This window comes from Cuculus canorus, chromosome 21 (genome assembly GCF_017976375.1).
Source record: "Cuculus canorus isolate bCucCan1 chromosome 21, bCucCan1.pri, whole genome shotgun sequence".
In the NCBI taxonomy this organism is placed as follows: Eukaryota; Metazoa; Chordata; class Aves; order Cuculiformes; family Cuculidae; genus Cuculus; species Cuculus canorus.
In genome coordinates this window covers 6,088,150-6,106,300 of record NC_071421.1, presented here as the reverse complement: position 1 = coordinate 6,106,300, position 18,151 = coordinate 6,088,150, and the positions used below count along the sequence as shown (strand labels likewise).

Sequence of the window (18,151 nt, the reverse complement as noted above, 5' to 3'; positions counted from 1 at the left end):
AGTATTGCTAAACTGTACAAGGCTCTATTATCTCTAATAACCTTTAAGTGTAGCACCAAACATGTTCCAGTTAAGATCAGAAAAAGCAAGGACGCTCACATCTCAAACACTGTTTTGATCACTCACAAGAGAGATAAAAGGCAGGCATTTGCCTCCCCAAAAATCTTGGGTTAATAAGTGCAAAGAATTACTGGTACCTGCCCAAATCTCAGGTCTCCCAGAAAGCAGTGCAGAAGCTACCTCAGAGACCCTCGAAAAACATTCTTAGAGCACAGATAAGCACAGCCACCTTGGAAGCACGTGGCTAAAGGGAAAAAAGATGACAAACTCTGACAAACCATGATCACAACAGAATTTCACGATGCAAATTACAGTGTAAATAATACAAACTTGCTATTCAAATCCCTTTGGGACTGGTTCAGATGAGCAGAAGTTTGCATCAATCCCACGCAGTAGTTGCTACTATTCTGTAATTCAACTTCTGATTTTTTCTCCTCCTCTTGAAATCAGTATTTTGGCATTGGGGAGGATGAAATAAAGACTGAAAGTACATACAAACTAAAAAATCCTTATGGAAAATTCAGCATAAGACAACTGCATGACCATTTCCATAGTATTCTGAAAAATGAATTCTGAAATACTGACGGAACTTGATTTTTAATTTCAGAAATGTCTGCTGTGGACCAGAACTCCTCTGTTCCTCTGTCCAGAATACTGGTAGATGTCATGGTTTTCCAAGTAAATTCCTTAAGCCTTCAGGCATCTGTAAAAATCTGACTAGATGTTTGTTCTGGAAGACAGGCTAGAAAAAATGAATGCCTTTTATACACAAAAAGGCCATATCCAAAATAACAGCATAAATTGCTCCAAAAAATTAAATCCAAGTTGCGTCAGCTGGAGGAGCGTGAAAAAATGCAGAAACATGCTGCAGTGACTTCTCAAAATCCTGCCCAACTGCAAATGTCACAGTACATAAATGCTAAAGACCTTACATATTTAATAAATGGAATTGATTAAAGTAACTAAGCATCAGAAAAAGGCATTGAATTTAAAATGCCCGTTACGAAGACGTAAACACTAAAGCTGTTCTTTTAACACGTTTTCCTCTGCTGCCATTTAAGAGTCTTTTCTTTGCTTTCAGATTTATTTTTTTTACTCTACACTACCCACGGTTCATTACACAGTGAAATGCTGTTTACAGAACCCTTTGCTATTATCCACCAGCACCTACTCAGACTGCAAAGTCACAGCAGAAACCACCTGGCTAAACGAACGCCACCATACCTGTGTTAGGAACTGCTCACAACCACTGCGACCAGCTATGAACACTTCACATTTAAGGAAAGCCAGATGCATTATATACATAAAGATACATGTATGAGGATAATTCCTATAATCACAGGGATTACAAGAACCTGCTGAAAACGTGACCTCAAACCCACAAGGTTCTGCAAATATTTTACTTAAAGATCTAAGCCAACAGCCACATTTCAATGTATAAACTACGGGTTCTTCGCAGCTATTAATTTTTGAACAGGGGCTGCATGTTAAGCACTGAAAGTTTGCGCCTCCATCACATTACTGCATCAAAGAATATCTGACTGTGGCATCCACCATCTCAGAGCCTACAGTAATTAAATCCTCCTTAAATTGCTGACCAATGTTTTAAGTGACGACCTAGGACAGGTGAGGTTATTCCACTACATTGTTCAACATGTTACACTGCACATTACTAGAGAAAGAGAAGTGAGTAAAAATAAGTCACAATGCCAGTAAACACAGCTAAGAAAAAAGAAGATGACAACCTTGAAAGAGAACACCTCAATAATTGTGCTTTTGTTATAACAAAGTTACTTAAAATATTATGACATCAACTGCCAGTATTTCTTACATAACATCACTGGTAACAACAAACCAAAGTTCCTTTTACCTACCTGTATTTTAATATCGCTTTGAAACTTGATTAAGAGGAAACATAGCTGAAAAGCTCTGAAGTGTATTTCTGAACACACACACACACACACACATTATTACCTGGGGAGGGAATGGCTTTTGAACTCCAAAGCTTCCAACTTAAACCAAAACAAAACACAAAACCACTGCCTACCAAATGCTCTGGGTAAAAATGCTCCTGTGCTGGCAAGAAGCATCACTGCAGATCCCAACAGGATTCCTCCCAAGGTCCAGCCACTCCAGAGCTACCACAGAACAGCCTTGGTGGTGGATTTTCTTTTCCAGACTGAATTGGGATGAGTCAGGCTACAGAAAGCGTTTCATTTCACTGTTAGTACAGGATACGCTACTGTAGGAGCACTTTCCAGTTGGGCTACAGAGATGCACGCCACACTCTGCTGCACACAGACACATAAACCCTTCCCAACACCCTCTGACAGAATCCTTCCCCTGGGGAGGAAGGCACCCATCACTCCCATTCTCAAGTACAGACCAAGGATGACAACGCTAACCGACTGTTCTGTCTTCAACATTGATCTTTCCAAAACTGAATTCTAAAGAAGGACATAGAAAGGATGCAAGAGCAGCATGTTCTTATTCCTATTAAAGCAAGTCCGAGGGTGAAATTCAAGCCACAGAATAATTTTTGAAACAAACATCTCATTAAAAAGGGACGTTAAGTAAATCAGAACGGCTACACACACAGTACCATCATGAGGCCCATTTTAACAACACTGTCAGGAATGTACGAAAATCTGCAGGAAAAGACAGAATTTAAACACCTTTATTACCCTGTTTTCCTCATTCTATCATTATTATAAATATTCATTGGGCCATTTTTCTTGCAATACCACTGTAAAGTTATCAGATACAACTAGTTTATGCAGGCATAATTTTAGGCAGAGTTAAGCACATGGAACACTACAACTGCCTTGAGTTGTTTCAGAGAGTACAAAAATTATCTCAACGTAAGAGAATATCTGAGAACCATGAGAATAATTTAAAGCTACAGAAGATCTTAGCTCGGTGTTGTCAATCTGCTCAAACTTAATATATCAAATAATTTGAAAGGTGGAGAGGCATAATACATACAGCCATATATTTAAAAACTGGAAAAACCATGGAAATTATCAATAGCCAAAGTCCCATCCTTGTGCTACAGACCTGGATGAGGAGCGGTTGAGAGACCTGGGGTTGTTTAGCCTGGAGAAGAGAGAGGCTGAGGGGAGACCTCATCGCTCTCTGCAGCTCCTGGAAAGGTGTGGTGGGTGCTGGTCTTCTCTCCAAAGTAACAAGGGACAGGATGAGAGGAAATGGCCTCAAGTTGTGTCAGTGGAAGTTTAGACTGGATATTGGGAAGAATTTCTCTACCGAAAGAGTGGTGAAGCACTGGCAGAGGTTGCCCGGGCCAGTGGTGGAGTCATCACCCCTGGGGGGGCGGTTAAAAATCGTGTAGACATAGCACTTTACGACATGGTTTAGCAGGCACAGTGGAGTTGGGCTGATGGCTGGACTGAAGGAACTTAGAGGGCTTTCCAATTGAAACTCAGTACCCAGTACTACTGCTGCTGCTCGAGACCACAAACATCATCAGCAGCGACAATCGGCTGCCAGACACCATGAATTACAGCAAACACTGCGAGCAAAGGTTCTTCTGTAATTTTTTTCCAGCAGAACTTGCAACTCCGCATCCTGAAAAAGATACTTCCATGCTTACACTGCAGAAGAGGATAAACAGGAATAGAATAAGCACAGGAGACAAACTTCACAGTAGTTCTAATTCTACCAGACTGTCTGTTGTATAAACACATTGCTACACATTAACCATCACTTCGCATACAAATCCCAGCATTTTAATCACTGCCATTTTCCAAACACATTATAAATGTTGCAATAAAGCCTCGCCTTGGGAAGATAATTTAATACACTCGAAGCCAGATGCACTTACACCTAACTGCATATATGTATTAAAATATAGTTGTACCAAGCACTAACTACCCATTTTGCAGAAACGAAATAGAGCAATGCATTTACAGAGACAGTTAACGTGACATTTGCATAACAGATGAACTTGTTGCCATGGAAAGCCTAAGAAATTTTGGAGCTGTGCTATTTAAAACACCAATTTCTGCAAGTGTTTGGCAAAAATCCCTGCTTTAATGACAGCGCTGAAGATCATGTTACCGTATCTCACCCCAAACTTCTTAAATTATCTAACAATCAGTACAAGAAATGTTAGCATGGCATCATAGGGTATGGCATGCCAACATAAAGAAATGATGCAACAGGTTGCAAGAAGCAAAAGGGAATATATTGCCACTACATGGAGTTCTTCACAAGCTCAGAACATCTTAGTCAAAGCTATTTACAAAATTCAGATGAAAAAAATTTAAAAACCCCAAACATTTAGGCTGAAAATCCCCATGAGCTGGAAGTGCATCTTAAGTGTGTGGTATTATACCAGTCCACAACACCTGAAACAGCAATTACCTCCAGTCTTGTTGATACACTTCATGTTTTGTAAAGTAAATGATGAACCATCACCCTCTGTAAAAGAAAGAGGGGCAAAAAGTAGTTTATATTATCAATTTGTAATAGTTCACAGTCCACACTGCAGTTATCTCAGATCCTTAAGATGTTGTTGCCTTCTGACCTGAGCACAAATCACAGGAAGGCTTGCTTTTATAGACTAGAAGAGTTACTCATCCATAATGACTTAACTAGTACAGAAAGTCACCTACCAATTACAACACACAGCAAACAAACATCCACAGGGTTTAATTCTATGCAATTGTAACCCACACAAGAGCTGTGATGAAACAATTAAGTGTAAGTAATTAAACACAGAGCTTTTATCTTAGCAAGACTTAAAAATGTTATTTCTGCCCCTCTGCCAATATTTCTACAACTAAAACAGCAGATGCAGAGTACACAAACATGCAATCAGACCTGCTCTAGAATTTCTCCCTCACTCAACGTTGCTGTGTATTTCTGCCTCCTGCCCTCCCTAATAAGACAACCTCTCACCATTCACTACAAATTCCTAGCCAGTCACTTGATAGCTGACCACAGCCACCCCATTACAGACAGCACGATGAACATTCTTCTCGGGGGTTATATTCCACTAGTTTTTATTTTGCTAATTATTAAAACAAAAGGAGCAGCAAAAGAAATGACAGCTGGCATGCGGATATTCCAGAAATAACTGGCGTTCTCTATATTTAGCCAGTTTTTATGTACAAGTCAGTTAAAAAAGGAGCATCTAAAATTTGTATTTAAACACAAGGAATTAGTCCAAATTCAAATCTCTGGTTTTAATGAATGTTTCCTTGAATCCAGAAAACATTGTTTCTACATCCACTGTAGCTCTCCCTGAAATGTTTTTCTGACCCCAAAATGAAGCTAAACTCAGATAATTAAGAAATAACATGCATTTTGACAGCATCGCTTTCAAGATAATGTGAATGAAAGACCTCTCGTAACTACATGTACCACAAAGTTTAAAATCATCTCTATTAGATCAGTCTGTCTTTATCTGTAATAAATAACCCAAATATTTGTCATGGTCCTGTTTGGATCACTAAACATTTGAGAGGGTTAGAGCAAGAACACCTGGGATTTTAGTTAAATTATCTTTAAAAGTAACTACTTAGGGCTTTTCTTGACATTTTATTCCACTGTTTGAAGCGGTTATGTTCAACTCTAGTAGCAGACAATAAAGATAGCATTCTGCTGTCGTTTCAGTCCACCACACCACACCGAACTCTCAAAAGGTCACAGAGAAGCTACAAATGCACAGAAAAACAAGAATGCACAGTTTATCCAAACGTTTGTCCAGCCACGGGCTGTGGCTTTACTTGGAGAGCGCAGCTGTACAAGGGCTACAATTCCCAGGAAACAGGACTGCCTTTGTATCCAGCCAGAGCTCCAGGATTACTGTAACAGGAGTCCCCAATGCTGAGGAAATAAGAGCAAAGCCTCTCACAGATGTAGGATCCGGACAGTGCTGCTACCACCAGATTAAGTCTCCCATGTATAAAATGAAACCTCTCACAATTGCTACACTGTCGCACTCACATTTTTTGTTTACATTCACTCAAAGGCCTCCTGTTACTTTTTTTCCTCCCAACTAAATCCTTTAACCACTCCTACATCACAGCATTTGTTAGAAACTCTTCTCCAACAGGAAAGTATTTTCAGTCAAATCACCCCTTATGTTTTACAATGGACTTCATCCCCTTCCTCAGCACACACTGATAGCTTTCTTCCCTTTAACCTTCTTATTGTCTTATTTTTCTCCAGCACAACCTGCAGAGCCAATCTTTATGGCGATCCAATAGGGGAAAAAACACACACGGTGCACACTTTCATTGATGAGAATCTTTTTCAAAGGTTGTTATTTATTGCAAAAATAGCATTACTAATTTCCCTAAGCTTTTTGCTCAGACACCAAGAACAGAGATGTAACAACAACCTCTGTCAAATGACATGCGCTCATTCCTACAAGATAAGAAAACAACAGGATTAATAACTTCAGCAGGGATGACAACAACGGAATTACCAACTACTTCCTATAGTAAATATGCGCTCTGTTTCCATTAGCCATCATTAAAATATGATAGTATTTTACGAACTGGGTCTCCAACCTAACAAGGAACAGCTTTAATAGTTAACAAGCAGCTACTGTCACGACGCATTTGCAGGCATGAAAATTTCGCTTCTCTGCATCTGTTAAATTTGGAAAGACTCCTCTCCCAACTTCAGAGTGACAATCCACGGTCACAAGGCAGAACATCACTGCAGATCCTTTCTAATATATAAAAGAATAAAGGTAAACATTACGTAAACTCCTTAACTTCATGTACAACATAGCCCATGAACCAATTTTATCTGCAGAGAAATCATGAGATTTGCCTAGCTTTCTCTGGGAAGCCCAGTCCTTCACTCACGTCAGCCACAGCCCGTTGATATTTCTCACAGAACCGCTTTTCAGTCTTCTCTGATAACATAAAAACATACTGAAGCACATCTCCAAAGGAACTCTACCACAATGTTCCCGCATTGAGAGAGATGAGAGCACTAGAGGACAAAAGCAACAGCTGGCACTCATGGTAACAGAACCAACAACAGAAGTTACTAAGTTTAGAGTTTGCCTCAAACTGGTACCTGCTTAATTTATGAAATCCAGAAAGGCCAACAGGCTCATAAAGTCAGGACAGAGAAGGGCAGCTTCCTTCATGTTCCAAATAAAGTGAAAGCAAAGTCTAGTCAGAGCACAGATGCATTTGTTTTCTGCTCAGTTAACTGCTACATTCAAGATTAACCTGCCTGGATCAAATCAGGCTTTAAAGCTGTAGAAGTTTTTTTGCACACATTTTCATAGCATAAAATGTCAACTAAAACAGAATGGCAAAATAAAACTTCACTGGAAAGTAACTTGGACATTTTCATTTGCAGGCAAGGAACCAGAAAAAACACAGTTCTGGTATATGAGAGCAGAGGGCCTGGAGGCCGACACTGAACAGTTAAGGGTTTGATAGCTATGAGTGAAGTTCCAGCACAAAGTTCACTTTGCTTTTGCAACCCCTGATAAGGGTCCCTAAGGTCTGAAACATGGACTCCCTGCTCTTTACCTGCAACTTGAAACACAACACTGTGCAGGAAGTAAATTTTTTACTCAGTTCACTGAAACTCGGCATGACCTACTGCTTGGTACAAGTCCAGAACAAGTCTAATACTTGGCAGCAATATAACACTCGTTTCCTTTTAAGACTATGACTCCACGGCAGGAGTGTGTATTTTAACATTCCAATACAAAATTAGTGGTAAAGAGATTTCGGCCATCATCACAGCTGAGCTGCTTCACACCAGAGCTTACTACCCCGACACTTGGTTTCCAATTCTGGCAGCAACAACATCACAAATTTGCACTGGACTTTGCTCGAAATAATGGCAATGGACAGGAAAATTTACCAAAATCTATATGCATCAAGTAAGTTTCAGAAACACTAGTCTTCCCACATCAATAACCATATTGTTTTTTATGGACTACAAAACAAAACAAGATTCATATTTGACCGGACTGAAGAGAGGCATCCAGCTCTCAATGTAGGTTCAAAGCGACGCTGACTCCCCATTCCCAGGGCATTCTGCAGTAATAATCAAGATGACAGATTTTCAGCTATCACAATACTCTCACTAGAGTAACTTAACGTCAGTCATTGCATTAATAATGCTGCCTCTTTGAAGTTCTAAAGCATTAATCATAGTCTATCAAATGCTCTTGCAGAACCCTGACATAAAGTGTGACAACAGAATTAACAGCAGCCCTGATAAGCTCATAAGCGCTTCTGAAAGTTTCATCCTTGATAACTTGCATTGCTGATCCAAATAAACATTGTCCTTGCTTAGTCCAGGGGAAAAAGTGTATACAAGGTAAGTAAATATTTGCTAGTGAATATCTGACAGCCAGACATGATCTAATTTCTTAGCTACAAATGCTGAAATACCAGTCTTATTTCAGTAACTGTTAAACTCAAGTAGAAACTCAGACTGCTGTAACATTGCCTTGAGGACCTTGACACAGCGAGTGCAGGCCAGTGTGAATTCTTCAGAACAAAGTCATCCCTGTCAATCTGCATAAGGGTTTTCGCAGGAGTAACAAAATAAATTTGAAGGTTTGACAGAGTGAAGAAACAAACACACTCCGGCCTGACAACTGGTTTTCCTTTTTGTTCATTTGGAAAATCTCCTAAATAGTTAATGAGTGCAATACAAAATTACTTTACTATTTTGCAGTTTCGTAATCCAGTGACATGAGACTCTTCAGAAAAACTGTACCGACATGAATTACCTTACAGAGGTCTCCCAATTAAAGAGAACAGCTCTCAGCCACACACACACAAATGGGAGTCTCTCCATCTCTTCCCACAAATAAATCAGCCATCAAAACTTTCTATGCACACACCTGAAGTTAAACACGCTTGTTGATCACTTACACTGAGTATTAGATGTTCCTTTCGTAAAATAAACAGTTGATGCAAAACTACGGTAAACTGTAATAAAAACAAGCACTAAACAGGTTTGTAACATTAATGAGAATGAATCAACATGAATAATACTGTTCAAATAGTTTTGAAAAGATCAAGCATAAAAAGAAAACATCTAGAGAAATGCAGTAAAGAACATTAACAGATAAAGAATCTCATTACAAGAACTCAAAGCCTCCACTAAATTAAGACATAATTCAAGCTACAGGTAAATAAGAATACACTGAAAGTCAATCACTGACTTTACCTTCCTGCTACCGTAAAAGCCAGAGTCTCCAATTATAAAATAAAAAATGAAGCCAGAAGTGGCACAGGAGGGTAAGGAAACTATAGAGAGCACCGGTGTCTGGTAGACCCTTGGCTTGAAATGAGACAAAGCAGGAGAATTCAAGAAAGGATTATTCCTGTGAATAAAAGTTACCCAGATTTCAGTGAGACAGCAAACCCAAACACTGCAATACAGGTGGGGCAGTCAGTAACTCACTGAGTTTGCTTCATCTGCTATAAGCAACAGGACTATGCTAAACCACAAGACAGGTCACTTGAGGGAATAAAAACAAAAAGCACTTGTTTCACTCTGGAAATCAGCGTCTGTTCTCCTATACTGCAGGAATTCATCCCCTTCCTGTTCATGAACACAACCTCCAACACTATTATCTTTAAACTTTTCCCTAAAACAGCAACCACCAAACCTTCTCTTTGAAGCAGAAACATCTAAAGAGCCCTGTGATTCAGAGGAGAATGTTCTAAGAAAGTTTTGGAAAATCCTAAATCAATAAAGTATTTCTGTAAGGAAAGTAAAATTTCAACAGAAACTTCAAACTTATTTTTTGGAAAATAAGAAAGTATTTTCCTAAGAAAAGAGGAGAATAATTTCAAAACACACTGGCTTAATTAAAAAAAAGAAAAATTAGCAGTGAAATAGCAGAATACCAAACTTCTTTTTCTTCCAGGTCACTTATTGTTTTAAAGCCAACCCTGACCAACAATAAAAAGAATTGATTAATCCTGAAAAGCTGTCTGGTGCCCTGTTTCTCTTCCCACTGCAGGTTCTATAACTGAAGAGAGCACCAGCAAACTGGTTAGGAAACGCTGCCACTAAGGTCTGGATGTATTTTACTTTTTTAACTTGGAAAAAAAATAGTATAAGGAAGTGTGGTTGAAAAGAGCAGAAGTATAAAGAAAAAATACCAAACACTTTAGAATCTGAATAACCAAATAAGCCAGGAAAATATTTGTATTGTGTTAGATAAATACATCCATTTGCTGTAACCAGAACTAAGTCAATAGCTAGAAACATGCCAACTCTTAAGAGTCATAAAAGCCATATTATTATTTTAGGTTAAGGACAAAAACCACCCAAAGTAACAGAGAGACAACACAAGGTGCTCGCACCTTTTTTTTTAACAGAGATCTGATAATCAGCATTCAGTCCTTACACCACATTCCCAACCACCTTCAGGCCATTTGTTGAAGTCAGAAAAAGTAAAGAAAGTTCTGCTTTCTTAGTGGCATCACCGGATGCTTGTGCAGACAAAGTTGGAGCCCTCACCCCAAGAGCCCCAGGATGCGGGATCTCTCTCCTGCTCCGAACACGCCCCAGCACCCTGGTGGCAGTTCCAGCCTGGCAGGAGAGTGTGCTGACAGCACCTGTGGATTGCCCCTACCGGCTCCAGGTGTGGAAACTTCTACAGGGAGCGTATACACAACGGCACCTCTGAGGCTTCCAAAGAAGAAACAATCCTTACAGCCTTCCCTAACCGTGTAATTATGGCAGCGAAGTAAACACATTTCCCAATGTTCACAAAAATACCATACAACCTGACTAAAGCAAAAACAGTGACATTTTTAATAGCTTGGAAAATATCTGAATGTGCTAAAGCCTCACATTTCCAAGAGTTTATTCTTAGGAATATGGAATTTAGGGGGTCAATGCATGCAATTTAGAGCTGAATTTTTTTTTTAAAATGCAGATAATTTACTTTTTTTCCCTCTGAAACGAGGGCTTATCTTCTCCTGTTCATAAACTCGTAGGCAGCAAGGCTGGAATGAATCATAGCAATTTGATTCTGCTGTACGGGGAAGCTCAGAGCAGCAGCTATCACAGGAACTGAGGGCGTTCATGTAGAAGTGAAGATGGGAATTTTCAGTAATAAGAGTCTCCCATTCAAAGTGCCCCATTTATGTGGGATAAAAGAAAATTCCTGCTGGTTAGAAGACCCCAAACACATTAGATAGTGACCAAATAAAAGCTGCCATAAAAGAAATGGTTCCCTTGACAGCCCAAATGTGGCTTTGTAACAGGAGTTATAAAAGTCTTCTTGTACATTGGGAAATCAAAGTACATTTCATTTCAAGGTTTTGTTCCAGATTATCCTGTTGGCCTCACCTTCCTCTCTTGTTTTTGCCAGTCATTAGCTAGGAAGATTTGAAGCTTTGAATTCCTATCTAAATTTCTCATTAAATCTATTGGAAATAGAGCTTAGATAAGAATCTAATTTCATGATAGTCTTGCTAGAACTTATAGAACTTCAGCAACTGCCTACAAGCTACATTCCAATTAACGCACAAGCATTTTTCTTCCAAGCTCTTTTCTGTTTGGAAACAAACTTTCAGACTTATTCCAAGTATAAGTCTATCAAATTCTTGTTAGACTTAAAGAACAGACAATCTTGTTCACTTAAAAACCAGACAATCAGGGCATCATTTGCCCGCGTTTTCCGCAGTGATGACATCCTGGTGGCAACCCACAGCCTACCTTTTGTAGGCAGGATGCGAATTCACGTGACTCTTAAGCACAGCTAATTATTTGGAGCTAAGCGAGAATGCCTAGAAAAGCATTAAGAAAAAAAAAAAATGCAAGGATTTCTACTATCACAGAATTTAAACTGCTTATTTCATCTTTATCTTTCCTCTTTCTGAGCAGCAATTTGAACTGTTTGAGCCACAGTCATGCTTATAGACAAAAGAAAATGCAGTGTAACTTTTATTATGACAGCATTTATTTAGAATCTTTGAAGCAGAAGCCTGAAGTTGCACTTTGCATTCAGACCGATATAAACCCAGGCATAATAATTATTTATAACTGATGATAATTAATTCATAATTCCCCCACCTTAATCTCACACTATCTCTGGGACAGCATTATTCACTAAGAGTTACCAGATAGTTTGTGCTCTCCACGAAATCTGATAAGAACTCGAGAAAGAGCAACACTGCGGTAGTAGCAGAGCCATGTAGGGCAGTAAAGTTTTAAAAGATTTATTAGCAATGGTTGGAGACTTTAAAATTGTACTACAATAAATAATCACCACGGACTTCCCAAGACATAGGTGAGCCTGACTCAGGTGGTTTGCCTGTGCTGCAATAGCAGACTATTTTAAGAGGTGACATAATTAGGTCTTTTAAGAGGTCATTTGGTTTCCCAACAGACTCCCACTCCAGTTGCCTTGTGCCGCCTGTGCTTTTGGTTAAATGACAGCACAGACCCTTCTTCCCCCTCCTGACTTTGTACAGAGAGCAGATATGAGAGGCCCAAGCAATATTCACTCCAGGCAACAGGCACGAATTCTGCCACCGGCGACTGTTGCTCAGATAAAGTGCTGAGTGGAACACAGCTAAGACACAAACACAGCTGAACAGCCCAGAACAGAACCACTACCACAGAGATACAAATAAGCACAGGAGAAACACAACATTGCCCTCTTCTCCCCGCAAAACAGGGAAGGGGGGAAGTATTAACAGGTATTATTCACAAGCATGTAGCAGAGCAAACTATCCTGTGTAACATTAGTACCTTTCTTCCTCTGAGAAAAGACTTGATCTGCCACACAGACCATGACAGAAACTACCTAGATTGTTTTAGCATTGCTTGATTACACTTTGGAGCCTACTTAGCACCTCAAAGCAGATTACAGCCTGATAAAACCACTGGATATTTTTACGTATGGCCATTCTTTTACTTAAAATACTTCTATTTATTTAGTGAAAGGTTACTTTTGAAAGGAAGGCCAAGTCTGAGGCCAGAGACTCTAAAACGAGTGTTCCTGAAAGAAAAATTTACCTTCCACATTACTGCTCACTATCACTACACATTGCTGCTGTCATAGAAAGGAAGAAATGCCCTGATGAAAGAAAAACACAGCCACACTGCTGTTCTCTCTTTTTCCTTAGAAATGGAATTCGTGCGAAATCTTGTGTTAAACCATCTGATTTTAACATTTTCCTACAAGCTCGGGAGAGAGGATAGAAGCCTAACTACAGCTTGAGAGAAGCAGATGAAAAATGCGCAGATAAAAAATGCTTAACGAACAAATTAAATGTCAGAAAAACCCCAAACCAACAAAAAATGTACAGGATCATTTTCCTGATAGATGTTGCCCATGCCTCGGCAGCTGCCGGCTCTTAATCACACAGTAATCACGTCAAAGATAACAGGGGGTGTCTCTGATAAAAATCTTTGATGCTACCCAAGTTCACTTTTTTCCCCCCCGGCTTCTATTCCCCGCCTTTCAAATACACTTGGATCCTACATTTCTTCCTAAATCTCAAACGTGCTCATCACCTCAGCAAAAACACGCACTGTTTCAATGCCTAAAAATAAATTAGTAAGAATTGCCTCTTCTCCTCAAAGACTCTCAAGCTGTTGTGCAGGGTAGAGGGATGTAAAGCCTACAGGAAAGCTGGGGAGGGGCTCTTGATCTCGGAATGCAGGGACAGGATGAAGGAGAACGGTTTTAAGATGAAAGAGGGGAGATTGAGGAGATCTTAGGAAGGAATTCTTTCCTGTGAGGGCAGGGAGGCCCTGGCCCAGCTGCCCAGAGCAGTGGTGGCTGCCCCATCCCTGGAGGGGTTCAAGGCCAGGTTGGATGGGGCTTGGAGCTCCTGATCCAGTGGGAGGTGTCCATGCTCATGGCAGAGGGTGGGACTTGATGGGCTTTGAGGTCCCTTCCAACCCACACTATACCATAATTCTCTGATTTGCTCTAGCTATGAAAACCTACAACCAAACAAGGCAACACTCATCAAACATGAACACCAGGGAGACATGAAGTATTTTGAATGTGGGCTATGAGAACAAAATAAAAAGGAAGACACTGAATTGCTGAAAAAATTGTGGAAGTAAAAGCACGCGAGTTTTGAGCAAGACAACTGAGCATAACCTAGATCCCACCTTCTGGAAATGTTAGAGAAGACCGATACACGGAGCAGAATGCCAGGCACCATGCTGAATATGGACTGAAGGAGATTACGAACCTTGTGTCAGGAATTGCTTGCAAACAGAGGTCAGATCAAGGTCAAGGGAAACAGTTCGGTCTGTACTTTGTGCCTATCCCAGGCTTGGTCAGCTGCTGATTCTTAAATGTCATCTCAACTTTACAAACTGAGCAGGGCCTAACTCTCATGGTCAGACAGTTGGAATTGACAGCACACGAGGATTTATTCAGGAATAGAGTGTGTTCCTACAGCAGTATGAAAAGTTTTACAATAATGAAAGCTTTGATTGATTGGGCCAAACAGAACATTTTTAATACCCGTGAAACGGTCACCTTTTCTGGTAAAATCTGATTTCATTAAATAAATGGCAGGAACAAAACTATTTGTCAAATGTTTGGTATCTTAACTGTCCAAGGGCAAGGCCTAAGATGCATTATAAATTCAATAGGATATTTGCTCTACCGACTACAGAATAATTATGAGCTATTTAACAACTGCATGTCTTGAATAACTGCATTATAATACACTTCCCAAACAAGGTTTTGTCCAGTCATTTCTAAGGTATTAAACCATCAGCTTCCTTTTCTGGAAAAGGTGTTTCCACACTCACTCACAGTTGCTTAAATTTGGCAGTTCTTTAGTTCCATTTTCTCCTCAATGTATAAGCGAACAACACCTGCAACACTGCCCAAAATAAAGTTTATTTAAGAAAAATCGATATGTTTAGGTAGCTAATAAATTCCAATTCCACAGCCCTCTGGAGGAGCCACTCTCTAGCAAGATTCTTAAATTGGTATTTGATTTAAAAGATTGCCTTATACTGCTTCTCAATCTTCCACATGCATTAAGTTACAACACCTTTTTCTTCCCTTTTTATCATATAGTTCAAATGATTTTCTTTAAAAGAAAACTTTTTCACCCTTCTGAGTTTCCTTTTTTTTCTACCCACAAAACCATAATTCCCGGCCTAAGAAAATTCCATATCCAAGAGATGCAGCTGAATCCGCAAAAGAAAATTTATCAGCAGAAACCATTTTGGAACGCTAACTGCAGCTTCTACTATTAAATCAGCAGAAAAATATTAAGTTTCTTGTAAGAAAGCTGCTGTGAATTGCAAATATTAGCAGATGTTATTACAAATACTAAAATAACTGAGAGGAGATGTAGAGAAGTAAAAATAATTGCAAAGGAATCTACTAAAAACAGAACTATACAAAATATGCATGCATTGGAAAAGAATAAAGCAAGTACTATGGACTTATCTTCCAAAGCACGGATGCTGAAACTTTAATCATAACAATTCCAAGCAACTAAATGCAAAGAATTTGGTCTTTCTGCTTCATGATACAGGAGTATAATTCCATAGATGAAATATTTGTGGTTATTCTCAATGCTTCATCCATACTGTGTTTGGGGTTAGGTTTCTTTTTCTTTGTATATATTGTTGAGTATTTCTGAGTATCTGTGAGCCTTGGTAAGTAGCTTGTGCTTAGAAAATGGGGGAAAAGACCTATTCCTAACTACGATTATCTGAATTCTGTAAATCTCATAACAGTTAAAACTTTAAGCCTACAAAACAGCACAACAACAAAAATCAAGGAACCACCGAATTAGTTCACTGATATTTTTACCTATAACTTTATGAATGCAAATAAAACTTCTACAACACAGAACAGAATCACAGAATAGTTTGGGTTGGAAGGGACCTTAAAGCCCATCCAGTTCCAACTCCCCTGCCATGGGCAGGGACACCTCCCACTGGATCAGGGGCTCCAAGCCCCATCCAACCTGGCCTGGAACCCCTCCAGGGATGGGGCAGCCACCACTGCTCTGGGCAACCTGGGCCAGGGCCTCCCCACTCCCACAGTGAAGAAATTCCTCCTTATGCCTGGAAATTTATGGAAAATTACCTTCAAAATTATTCCGTCTGGCTTTTCTGACTTATAACATAATCAAATTTGTTCAAGCTGTTTTTCTAGCCTTTCAGGTAAATCGGAGGCGCACAAATTCTATTTGCTAAGATAAAGCACATTCAGAAAAAAGTATAACACAACCCCTAATTTACAAAGCATTACTAAGAAATACACTAAATATGCTTTTCATTACAAGTAGCAAAATCAGCGCTTGAACTTCAGTCTGTATCAGCTTAACCCACAAACTGCTGTTCCAAAGAACAATCAATTGTTGCAACACTTTTTCCTCGCAGCCCCTCCTCGACCTCTAAAATAAGGAAAAACGTGTCTATCAGCTGTTCTCGATATCTGAGCTTGTTCCCAATGTGATTTCCATGCGCTACAAGTAGGATCGGGGCTTAATTTTTAAGTTAAAAATGTTCAGAATGATGCCTTTTAAAATATTATCTCCTTTCTTGCTTTGGATTTCTTGCCACTTTGGGAGAATTCAAACATGTACAAGTTACGAGAGGGATCCATATAACTGCAAACACTTCTTTTTGCTCTTTCCCCCTTGGAAGCGTTTGCTTCCACTGCGATTTTGGCCTAAAACAGTGCGGAAAATGTCAGTTATATAAGGCCGAGGCACAGGAGCTGCTCAAAACCATCGCTGCTGCGTTCATCGTTTAAAAGACGGGTAGATGAGGTGCTCAGGGACAGGGTTTAGTGGCAGAGAGGAATGGTTGGACTCGCTGATCCAAGAGGTCTTTTCCAACCTGGTGATGGAAAAACCCCACTCGCTGCGCGGCTTGACACAAATCGGAAGGCGTGCAAGCCTTGAATTCCTCTCCCACCCTTTCTCCTCCTCCTAAATTCAGCTGAAAGCGTGGAGTTGGCATCCCACGAGCTATAGGATGGTTGGAATCGCGGCCCCACGGATGGTTTGGGGAAGGGTCACAGCGAGACGGGACAAGGTCCCATGGCTAAACCCGGCACTGCCGGGCCTCAGGAGGGGCTGCGAGGGCAAAGCCCTTCCTCCCCCCGGCACGCCCGGGGCTGGGCGGCTCGGAGCTCGCCCCTCGGGCCCTACCTTTCCTGGCTTTCGGGGAGTGGCGGCGGCTGCGGGCGCTGGCTCGCTCTTCCTCAATAGCGGCTGCTATCTCCGGGTCGTCCTCCCCATTGTACCACACCAACAGCTCCTCGCCGGGCGCGATTGGCTGCGGGGAGAGAGGAGAGAGGCGCGGGGCCAGTCAGAGCGCGGCTTGTTGGCGGCGGGAATGGGGAAGGGGGGGGGGGAAAGAGAGAGAGAGAGAGAGAGAGAGGGAGAGAGAGAGAGAGAGGGGGAGGGAGGGGGGATAGCGCCGCCCCCCGCGCACAGGAGACACGCAGCGCGCCCCCTGTCGGACGGAGGGCGCCACGGCAGCACCGCGGGGTGGGGGGGGGGAGGGAAGGAAGGAGGGGGCGGGAGAAAGCGCGCAGAACGCGCGCAGCCCGTGGGGGGAGTGGGAAAGCGCGCAGCGGGTGGAGAGGGGGGGGGAAAGGGGGGACGCACAACAGCAGAGAAAAAGGGCGCGGATCGGGGGGGAAAGCGCGCAGAGGAAGGGGGGAAGCACAAGAGCGGGGGAAAAAAGTATGCGGGGGGGGGGGGAAGCGCGCAGTGGGAGGGGGAAGGAAAGTGCGCAGCGTCCGTGCAGCCGGTAGGGGAGTGGGAAAGCGCGCAGCGGGTGAAGGGGGGGGGGGGAAGGGGGAAGCACAGCGGGGAAAAAGTGCGCGGATGTGTGTGGGGGAAGCACAACACCGGGGGAAAAGCGCGCAAGATGGGGAAAGCGCGCAGTGCCCGCGCAGCAGGCGGGGAAGGGGAGAAGCGCAACAGGCGGCTAAAATACGCGCAGAGGGGGAAAGCGCGGAGCGGGGGGGAGGGGGAAGGAAAGCGCGCAGCGTCCGCGCAGCCGGGGGGGGGGGGTGGGAAAGCGCGCAGCGGGTGAAGGGGGGGAGGGAGGGGGAAGCACAACAGCGGGGAAAAAGTGCGTAGATGGGGAA

At 41.6% G+C, this 18,151-nt stretch overlaps 1 protein-coding gene across 7 annotated transcripts in view; it reads right to left on the bottom strand.

Annotated features, from left to right (window-relative positions):
* Positions 1–18,151, bottom strand: part of PRDM2 (PR/SET domain 2) — a 73,605-nt gene that overhangs the window by 27,519 nt on the left and 27,935 nt on the right. For 6 of the 7 annotated variants that reach the window (XR_008453205.1, XR_008453206.1, XM_054085532.1 and 3 more), the window contains one exon: positions 17,202–17,328. Coding sequence is in view for 4 of the 7 variants with exons in the window: in XM_054085532.1 (XP_053941507.1) it covers positions 17,202–17,328 (127 nt within the window). In the remaining 3 variants the exon portion in view is untranslated. Of the gene's footprint in view, positions 1–7,119; positions 7,139–17,201; positions 17,329–18,151 lie in introns of those variants that run through there. The other variant, XM_054085536.1, reaches the window with a different exon arrangement.